We start from the raw sequence: 11,296 nt of genomic DNA, 5'->3' as shown, positions 1-11,296 counted from the left end.
AATATACTAAATACATTTCAACCTTTTCGGAGGCGGCGCAAAATTAAAAACTTTTCTTCTACTAGGAAGATCCTAGTTCAGGCGTTGGCAACCTATCAAATCGTTATTGGCAGCATCGTATATTCGGGTATTTTTAATTTTGCGCCGTCTCCGAAAAGGTTGAAATGTATTCAGTATACTACTTAACGAGTAAATAGGTTTTATTAATAGCTGTTGGGTATTTGTATAAATGAAGTAGAAATTATTTCATATTTTTTAATGCATTTCGAAGTCGGTTGTATTTTTTGTCAAAAATTATTAAAACATCTTTTCCATAATGCTGAGATCTTTAGATTATAACATTAAATCGATTTTCAATTATATTATAAAATGAAGTGATTATTCGTCCAAATAATATTCTAAATTATAGCCAGAAGAAAAAGTATCAACAGCGCGTGTTCACCGACCGTTAAACATGTTTGCCTTTCGCTAATCGGATGAGCGCATGCAAAAACTCGCACACAATCGAAGACTTGACGATGGCAACAAGTTCAAAGAGCGAATCCCCCCCCTCGCCCCCCCAAAGTCCGCTCGCGTCGCGTCGTTCAAAATCGAAAGTTTCCACCACCACCGTTGCGTCGCTGAGCTGAACCCCCTCCACCATACATGGGCCCTTCGTCGTTCGTCGCCATTACAGAATCATTCCGAATACAACAGTCGAACGGTATGGACGTGTTGTAATGTACTCACTCGTGCGTTTCTTGGTTTAGAAAAATTAACCTATGTTAACTTGTGTATAAACGTGTGTTAGGTCTAGCTAGTTATTCAGTTTTACTAACTAACTTTTTGTAATTATATTTTGAAATTGTATTAATTTAGGTTTTTTTCTGTAGTTGTTTGTTCGGGTATCGCAATAAGTTCTGAAGTTGCCAATTCGGTGCCCGTTTTTCGCAAAGAAGGCTTTATCGAAGAATCATCGTTTTTGGTCGACGTTTCTTTATGTGGATACGAAATCTGTAAGCAAATCGAATTTGGAGAACGTTACTACCCTCAACCTGCAGACCACGGGCATCTTCGAATTCTGGTAAGTGATACAGTTTCTATTCCCTTTGATATTGTATCTTTGCATGAAAATTTTCATTCTGCGTTTAATAATGATTGGCGTCGGCAGAAGCGAATCAATTAAAGGCGACATTTTCCACGATACATAGAAAATAAGCCAATTTCAAGTTACTTTTTCTCAGAATTTACTTTAGGCATCAACTTCAAATTACTAGAGCATCTAGTGTATCATACTAGATGCGTACTTGAGCTACAGGGAATATTGAAATACGGAATGGAAAAAATTTATACAAGCTTATAAATGTGTGGATTTATTTGAACTCTAACCTTTAACATAAGAGATGCTGCTAATCTTATTGTAAGCCGAATTTCAAAAAAATCTTTTCCTAAAATATGTATTACCCCAACGGGTACTACTAAAGTAAAAGCCCACAGAATTGTAACTAAATCGGCCAAATAATTACTGAGAAAAACGAACACAAGTGCAGAAAAACGTGTGATTTTATAAAGGCAGCATTTTTCTAAAATTTTGTAACTCACGCTCAACTTTGTGAACAATTCTCAAAAATAGTTTATTATTAAATAAAGAAATAAGAGAATTCGATTTTCGGTAAATGTTCGGAAGTGTAACTCCTGTCAGAATCGAGCTGATTTTTTTGTGTGATTTCTTACAGTTGAAAAACATCATATTTAATATTATTATGGCAACGCATCAACAAAAACAATGTGAATAAATATTTTTTTAAAGATTTTTATTCGTCGATCTTCCGAACTTTTTTTCACGGTTTCTAAAAGAAATATTCTGTTCTTTCAAAATACAATAGACATACAAACTATTTTGACAATTCTTCATTAAAAAATTGCTGAATAGCATCGAAGATGGCATGTACGCGTTCACTGTGCGCGGTGAAAACTCGACGAAATAGAAAATCGGTAATATAAACAGCCATGTGGTAATCACGTCGTCCGAATTTTGGGATATTACCACGACCATCGCGCCATATTCTTTCAATATTTTGTGTATATGTTCCCGAATCTGGATCGACGAAATTTAATGAATTCACCGTTAGATGTAGAAATCCTGGCATAAATCAAATACATCAGCAGCAAATATGAAAGCATAAAAAAGTATGATAATTTTGTAATCTACCTTCTTCGTTAAGACATTTGTAGGCCTTCCAACAATCAGACATGATTGTCGTTCCCGGTTTAATACGACGTTTTATAATTTCTAATAATGTCGCTGATGTTCGATCATTGACCTTTTCCATGAATACTTGTTTGGATTCACGTTCGAATCCACCGAAAATCCACTGCCCTTCAATAATTCTTCCGCGATTATATTTTCGTTTCCCGAATTTCGCTTCGTCGTGTCGATTTCAATGATTTTCCCAGGACCACCCAGTTGGTCGGAAGAATTGAATAACAGCCAGTGTTCTAACGCTTGTCGGATGTAGCTGCTCCAGTTACATACTGTTCCCGAATTCATTTTCAATTCTTCCATCAGAAATATTTGATGCGGCGGATTCAGAATTATATACAGGGACACAAACAAGCAACAGCTGTCAGGAGCTATGTGAACCTAGCATCCGACTTTTAAAAAATTAACTTTTTTTTTTCATAAAATGGTAGTACAGTAAAACTTGGATATATGCAACAAACATTGGGACCCAGGCGTTGCATATATCCAGTCGAGGTGTCGAATCTCGGGTTACACGCGACGAGCAGCCAAGCGTGAACGTAGAAAAGGACAGACAGTGGTGGAAAGAGAGAGGTCCGATGATCAAAGGAAAGAGCCGAAACGTATCGGTGTGACTAATACTAATTCAACTATAAAACTTTTTTATTTTTGACTTTTTTTTACTGAAACTATTACTAACGCATTGGTGAAATTTTTCTGATTAAAATGATACCAAACACGATATAGTTTGAATTATAATTACTTGCTAAAATTGATGTTAAAAGTTGGCGAAAAGCAAAGGAGGATTGGAAATGAAAATCGGTTGCGGCGTCGACTCGGGTTTCAAACGTTGCATATATCCAAGCGAGGTGTCGATTCTGCGTCCGTACAAATCGTTTGTACCGTGCCGCGTTACCTATTCTACGTTCGTACAAATCGTTTGTACCGTGCCGCGTTACCTATTCTACGTTCGTACACAACATGCGACGTGTTGCATGTTGCATGTTGCGTGTTTCATGTATCTTTGGTGTACGGCCTGCCTTATACATATGTAGCCAAATCATATCGTGTTTGGTACCATTTTAATCAGAAAAATCTCACAAATGCATTAGTAAAAGTTTCATTAAGAAAAAGTTAAAAATAAAAAAGTTTTATCGTTCAATTAGTATTAGTCACACCGATATTACGGTCGGATCATATTACACGGTTTCCTCGCCGAGCGGCTCGGTTCGGCTTAGGGGGATCCCCCCAAGTGGAGGGGATAGCGATGTTGCATATATCCAGACAAACTTTTGTTGCATATATCCAGGTTTTACTGTATATCGTTTGTAGTTGATAGTAGTAAAAATATTTTCGTTTGTAGTTGGATCAATTAATAAATAAACAAAATTGAAAAATTGACCCGCACCCGACATTGAGATATTTCAAATCGGTTTTTTGCATGTGATAGAGATTTGCATATTGAATCAATTTAAAAGTACTTAATACATATTCTAAAAAAACAGGAAATAAAAATGCGAAGTAGAAATTACTTTTTCATGCGAAATAATTGGTTTCTCATTTTTTTAACTACGTTGTACCACAACACAAAATCTGAATAAATTCAAGAGTAATAATTATATTAATATGTTATTACCACAGTAATATAAAAGTAATGCTCTTACATTTTCAGTAACAAATCGCGTTTCTTCAGATTGTTTGTTCGGTTTTTCATCTTTTACAACTACGATTTGCAACGAAAAAGTCTGAAAAAATTTCCTAATATGCGCTACCGTGTTTGTAGTGTATCAGAATTTTTTCACAATTTTCGGATCTTATCAAATAGGAAAAATGGGGCACCATCTGGCATCTATTTTGCTCCCCATCACTGCCCCCCTGGTTAAGATAGGGTGTTGAAAATTGATGTACAGTATTTTCTTTTGATATGCTATCGAATGACGCATTCTGAATTTAATTTGGTTCAAGGGCCATTTTGCCTACCTTACCCGGCTATACCCTTTGGAGAGGTCATTTTCAAAGACTGCAAGTTTCCAGAAAATCCATTTTCCGTCGATTGCGCTGAGCTCGCTGCGCTGAGTGGTGGGGGGAAAAGTGGGCCTGGGTAATGGAAATTCAATAGATCAGTTTTTAGGGAAATTCAGAAGACCATTCCTGCGTCAGTAGTCGCAGAAGAAAATACTCTAAAATAGTGAAGTGTTCCAAAACAATTTTACCGTAAGTGAAAATTTTATTTTATCAGAAATATGTGTACTTATGGAAACCACTCACCCTCGATTTTTTTTTAAAACATATTGCAGTATTCTTACGTTTGTTTTATACGCTGATTACGAATATCATAGTGAAAAGTTGGGGACTATTTGGGCATCGTGAGGCGGCCAGCAACGCTTTTGCGAAATAATAATTAATTCTTTCAACAACATTATTATTTGCTAATTCTTATGGCGGCGACGCGTTACAAAATTAAACGTACAGTGAGTCCAACAAGTGTACGCACACAGTTCACACGTTGACTGCCGATGGGTTACCGGTGACCGGCATCGCAAATTACACGCACTCCAATAAGTAAAACAAAAAGATAGAAATATATTATTTTCAATGGTATTGTTATTATACTAATAATGTAAAGTATAAAATTAAAAGCTTGACATTTGAAATTTGAAAATTAATTATTCATATTCTTAATAATTACAACTTCGTAACAAATGCCCATTTTCACTGCGCCAGTCAACGTGTTAAAACAGAATACCTAATTTACAGTTGGACTAAATAACTTGACGTTTTTCGAGAAGCTGTATGTGCTTATGTCGTTTTAAAAAATTAAAATTTGTTGAAATCGTGAAAGAAAATAGTGAAGGGTAATATTTCAACTTTTATAATGAAAATTTAAAATATGTCTTTCGTTTGTCGCAATTTTCGGGAATTTTAATTATTTCTAACTTATAACTGCATTTACCGATCTCGATGAAATTTTCAGCATACACATAACTTATTCGAATCTACGAAAGGCATATTTTAAATATTCATTATAGGGTCACATAAAAAAATTGAAATATTACCCTTCACTATATTTTTCTTTCACGATTTCAACAAATTGTAATTTTTTAAAACTACAAAAGCACATATTTCAGTAAATTAATTTTTATAGCTTCTCAAAAAACCTCAAGTCATTTGGTCCAATTGTAAATGAGGTATTTTCTTTTAAACGGTGTACGCAAACGTTTTGGAGCCACTTCATGTTTAATTTTTTGACACGTCGCCGTCACAAGAATTTGCAAATAATAATGTTGCTCAAAGAATTTGTTATTATTTCGCGAAAGCATTGCCAGCCGCCTTACGATGGCTAAATAGTCACTAATTTTTGACTGTGATATTCGTAATTAGCGTATAAAAAAAACGTAAGAATACTAACTTTCAAAAAAATAGAGGGTGAGTGCTTTTCGGAACTTTATCCACAAATTCAGATTATTTTTCTTTAATTAATAACATTTTCTTTTTCTTTTTTTTTCATAAACAGATGCACGAAGAACAAACCAACAACCGTAAGTATAACGTCAACTTTAATTGAAAATGAATATACTGCATGATTCAAAAATATGGATGTAAGGTATATATTTCCCCTTTTTCTTTCAGAACAAACAATCATGAACATGATGCTGCAATTGTAGCAGCAGCTGCAGGAGCAGCGAGAGCGAGAGCGCCAGGAACAAGAAAGGCAGCAGCAGGTCCTGCACCACCAAATTACCGTCCTGCACCAGCAGCTCCAACAAAGGGTGGAACCACCGGCAATAGCCTCCTCCAGCAACAATGGAAAGGAACAGGAGGAGGAGGAAAAGGCGCCACGTAGTAAGTATCAGAGATCCCATCAAACAAATAATTAACCAATTTGCGTCATAAATAAAACTTTAATTCTAAAATACATAACTGTTCAAATTTTACGTTACAGAAAGAGGAACGGCTGCAGGCACTAGGAGGAAATCCTACCGCGGGAGATGGCCGAGGTAAGGAGGAAGAGGCGGCAGAGGCGGCAGGGGGGGCCCACCGAACAAATATTATATTTCCTTTGCTTAATAAATAATTCTTTTCAAAACAATCATTGTTAGTATGTATTATAATTTTATTTAGTTATGTACCAAGTTACCTTTTCATATATACAGTGGACCGCAAAAGTATTCGTCCACCTTTTAAAACACAATACCTCCCTTAAAACTGGACCAAATAACTTAAGGATTCTCGAGAAGCTACAAAAATTTATTTAATAAGATATATGCCTTTGTCGTTTTAAAAAATTAAAATTTGCTGAAATCGAGAAAGAAATAATAAAAGACAATTTATTAATTATTTTATTTCAACCTGTAACGAAAATTTAAAATATGAAATTTGTAAATTTAAATGTTATGTGTATCCTGAAAAATTCATCGAGATCGGTCAACGCATTTAAAAGTTATAAGTAATTGAAATCTCCGAAAATCGCGATTTTTCAGCTAACGATAAGATAGTGATTAAGTCCGTTCTTACATGAAAAGTCGCGATTTTCGGAGATTTCAATTACTTATAACTTTTAAATGCGTTGACCGATCTTAATCAATTTTTCAGGATACACATAACATATTTAAATTTACAAATGTCATATTTCCAATTTTCGGAGCAGGTTCAGATAAAAAAGTTAAAAGATTGCCTCTTACTATTTCTTTCCCGATTTCGGCACATTTTTATTTTTAAAAACGACAAAGGCACATATCTTAGTAAATTAATTTTTATAGCTTATCGAGAAACCTTCAGTCATTTGCTACACTTTCAAGCGAGGTATTCTGTTTTAAAAGGTGGACGAATACTTTGGCAGTGCACTGTACATAAATAATCCACATTTTATTTTACCCCTGCATCTTATCAAACTTAAACAAAAAATAAAAATATTAAAAACAATATTATTCACATTGTTCTCTTTTATCAATTAACCAATAATAACAATAAACCACCTTACGATATCCGACCAATTCCGTTCATTCCTGTAAAAAGTGTGAAATAAAATAATTTCTATCAACAAACTACAACCAACTTCGAGATGCACTAAAAAGTATAAAATAACTTCTATTTCGTTTCCACAATTACGTGACAATTATTAATAAAACCTCGTTCTACATTAACAAAATGCACTAAAAAGTACAAAATAAAATAAAATATAAAATAATTATTAATTACCAAGTTCGCCATACCGCGATCAAATCGTTATTGGCAGCATCATTTATTCGAATATGTTTAATTATGCACCGCCTCCAAAAAGATTGAAATGTATTTAGTATACTATTTAACGATTAAATAGCTTTTATTATTAACAGTTCTGGAATGTTGGTATAAATGTAATAGAAATTATTACAATAAGAAAATAGAAAGTATTTCATATTATTCAGTGCATTTAGAACTAGGTTGTATTTTCGTTACAAATTATTTTATGTCAGTTTATATATTATTCTAGTACCCACACCTATAGGGTACCCACGAAACTTTTTTCACTACAAACAACTACAAACGATTCCCTGTTACATGGAAAAAACGGATTTGAAAAATATTAAAAATTGAGAAAGTTACCTCTTGGGAGTATAAACAATCGGCTGTAACTTTTAAACTATTCAACTACAAACGAAACTTTTTTCACTACAATCAACTACAAACGATTCTCTATCACATGCAAAAACCCGATTTGAAATATCTGAATGTCGGGTGCGGGTCAATTTTTCAATTTTGTTTATTTATTAATTGATCCAACTACAAACGAAAATATTTTTACTACAATCAACTACAAACGATATACTACCATTTTATGAAAAAAAAACTTAATTTTTTTAAAGTCGGGTGCCAGGTTCACATAACCGCTGTCAGGAGATAAATGTGAATTGTGTAACCAAGTGTCTGTTTTTATCGATTGTGTGAAATTACACTTTTTCCTTATTATTTTTTTGTTCTTTTTCACTTTTTTAACCCGTTCGCCACTACAAGGTTTTTTCATTTAACACAGCACTCTCTCCACACTGCGAACATTTTAATTCGCGTGAAAGTATTTCGTGTTTCCGCAAGAATTCTATACTATCGGTACAATTTTTAAATAAAGTGCACGCGTCTACAAGACTTATTGTACAACCAGTACACTCCATTGTGAAATATAAACTGAATATTTTCGAAAATTTTCTTACCTAAGTCTCGATGTATATTAGTGTGTTTACTTTTGTGTTGCCCCGTATATTAGTGACCTATTCGCACATTGTATTTGCATGTTTACATTTTACCTACATCTAACGAATCTGCTAAGGCTTCTTCATGGACAATTCCAGATGTAAACAAAAAACAAAATATCCCCCGCGAGTTGAACAGTAACATATTAAATTCGTTTTGCTGACCCCCCAGACCCCCCCTAAATACTACACTAACTACTACCGATATCCATTTTTAATATAAGGAAATAATAAACACAATTGACAAAGTAACATATTTATCGGTATTAGTTAGTGTAGTTATTAGGAGGGTCTGGGGGGAACAGCCCCCCAGTCAGCAAAACGAATTTAATATGTTACTGTTCAACCGAATATTTTCTATTTCGTCGAGTTTTCACCGCACACAGTGAACGCGTACATAAAATCTTTAAAAAAATATTTATTGACATTATTTTTGTTGATGCGCTGCCATAATAATATTAAATATGATGTTTTTTAACTATAAGAAACCACACGAAAAAAAATCACCACGATTCTGACAGGAGTTACACTTCCGAACATTTACCCGATTTTCGGATTTCCAAAATGTCCACTTTTTTAAAGATTTCTGGTGCCCCGGGATTATCAAACTTTCGTGGGCCCCCATAGTTGATAAATTTAGTTCGAAAATTGCAAATAATTCAAAGTACTATATGGTATCGATAATTTCTCGCATTTAAGACTAGAAGAGTCTTGGAAACATCGAAAGGATTCGCATTTTAATAATTTAATGATTTGAAAAGTTTAAAAGGAGAGGATTTATTTTGTTGACAATTGGATTCAAAATTTGCAAAATCATAGTTATAGATTATAGTTATATTTATACATTTATAGATTTTAAATCATCATATAATGATATAAGAATTAAAAGGAGATGATATATTTTTTAGCAATTGGATCAAAAATGTATAAAATTGCAGTAGATTTTAAAGTTTGAAATTTTGTAATGCATTATGTAATAATGGCGGTAAATAAGCATTAATTCTTTTCACACAAGCTTCTTATTAGCGTTGGATTAAGGAGAAATCTAAGGGGGATTATATAAACTATTATTTATAAATTTTTTTTTTTATTTATTATCTGCAAATGTTTCGTATTTCTAGTTAATATAGAGGGTTGCTAAATGGAAAAACTTGAAAAGCTCGGTTTTTAACCTACCATTTACTATGTTAATAAATATTAAACAATCTTTTCCTTACCGTTGCCCCTCCTTTATGATATTTAATTTGATTTATCTTTATCTAGAATAAATCGCAATTCCTGAACCATTTATCAATCATCCGGGCTCAAGATATCTAATTCAGTTCTGCTTCTTATTGAAAATATCAATATACATACGTTAATACATTTATTAACATTATATGTGCCGAGATAATCCCGATTGGAATGTCCCTTACAACTTTGGATTATTCGAAGCAGTTCTAACATAAGTAGGTACGGCAAAAACGGCCTCAGTGTTTACATTCCGTTCCTCGAACTCGAGCCATTGCAATTGGCTCGATGTCTAAACAATTTTTGCACACAGATTTTCTTATATTGTACTGTTCGTTGCTGGTAAGTTGCCGTCCAGTCGAATTCGTTGACCTACCTCCAGTCACACGTATTATGTTTATTGGCCGAGGCTGTTATATCCACAAATCTATCGCGTGACGAACATCGCTAAAGACAGACATTGAAACGGAATGAGACGAAGCGATAGCCAGCAACGATTCGGACGCATTGATGTAGACGTAGATTCGGGGTTTACATTAAGAAAACAGCAGAGTTTTTATACTTTCCATAAATTTTGTATAATAATACTGTTGCCAAGAACGAGTATTATAAAAAATCCATTAATATCCCGAAAAAATCGTATGTTTATATAGTTCAATGTATCTTCCGCGAATATGGAAATTTTACGTCTATGCAATGTGACCGCTGACTTCTCAAGTTACGGGTTCCTGGAGGGGATTAGGTGGAACGAACGCACAGTCCCCTTGCCCCTCCGTTGGATCAGTTTGTCGGTGCTCGGCAACTTACCAGCAACGAACAGTACATTTATTGGCGTGTTTATTCGGTGCGTAACTGTCACCTGACACCGCGACCATTACTCTGTTGAGGTTATTCTTTTCTATTTCACAGTAACGGCCGTCGGCATAACCCCTCGAGGTGATCGAATGTGAGTTATACCAAATTCGAATCTAACGACAATTTATTATATGGTAAATATTTAGAATAAGGGAGCCACCTCCGATTTCGATCACCTTGAAATATGTTGTCAAGGTCGTCATTCTGAACAACGTTTTCCTATACATATAATAGTCGGATTCTTTTAATTTTCGAGATATTTGAGAAAATAGTTATCTTAAGGCTACATAAATTTTCAACAGCATTTTGCGTTCAATAGAGTGCCTTGTGTGTATATATACATATATCTTATTTATGTTTCTTACTAAAGTCGTTGACTCAATGTCCAAAGTTATCAGTGAACTTGACATTTAGCATTAGACTGTACTACTAATGCCGACGGTGCTTGAACTTTATCGACTCATATCTCGAAAAGTACTCAACCGAAAGAAGCTCATGGAAGTGTTTTGAAAAGCTCTCGATGTCAGCTACAAGAATATTAAATAAAAAATGGGTGTTTCCATTTAAAATTTTTAACTTGACTTGGATAGCTCCTCCATACTTACGCTCAAGGTCAAGTACGTACCACCGTTTGATGCATCTATTGACACCCTACAATTGATGTATTAAATATTTTTTCCTAAAATGTCTTTCGAAATATTTCACCGGTCCCGGACTTTTTCCTCACCCTGTGTACTATCCGTTCATTAATCCCCACATGTGT

General features: G+C 34.2%; 1 protein-coding gene across 1 annotated transcript; it reads left to right on the top strand.

Annotated features, from left to right (window-relative positions):
* Positions 1 to 645: 645 nt before the first annotated feature.
* Positions 646 to 6,252, top strand: LOC114881997. The gene is made up of 5 exons (XM_046289894.1): positions 646 to 703; positions 873 to 1,063; positions 5,736 to 5,760; positions 5,852 to 6,064; positions 6,165 to 6,252. The coding sequence occupies exons 1-4, from the start codon at positions 646 to 648 to the stop codon at positions 5,884 to 5,886; spliced, it is 309 nt and encodes a 102-aa protein (XP_046145850.1). The 3' UTR covers positions 5,887 to 6,064; positions 6,165 to 6,252.
* Positions 6,253 to 11,296: the final 5,044 nt, after the last annotated feature.

The sequence above is a fragment of the Osmia bicornis genome, unplaced genomic scaffold, assembly GCF_907164935.1.
Source record: "Osmia bicornis bicornis unplaced genomic scaffold, iOsmBic2.1, whole genome shotgun sequence".
NCBI lineage: Eukaryota > Metazoa > Arthropoda > Insecta > Hymenoptera > Megachilidae > Osmia > Osmia bicornis.
The sequence above is the reverse complement of the archived record's forward strand: the minus strand, read 5'-3'. Positions and strand labels throughout refer to the sequence as shown.

Excerpts from the sequence above, each read along its gene's own strand:
- LOC114881997 (XM_046289894.1), top strand. The coding sequence starts at position 646 with ATGGGCCCTTCGTCGTTCGTCGCCATTACAGAATCATTCCGAATACAA. Across the intron at positions 1,064-5,735 it reads ACGGGCATCTTCGAATTCTG|ATGCACGAAGAACAAACCAA; the intron begins GTAAGTGATACA and ends TTTCATAAACAG. Across the intron at positions 5,761-5,851 it reads CGAAGAACAAACCAACAACC|AACAAACAATCATGAACATG; the intron begins GTAAGTATAACG and ends TTTTTCTTTCAG.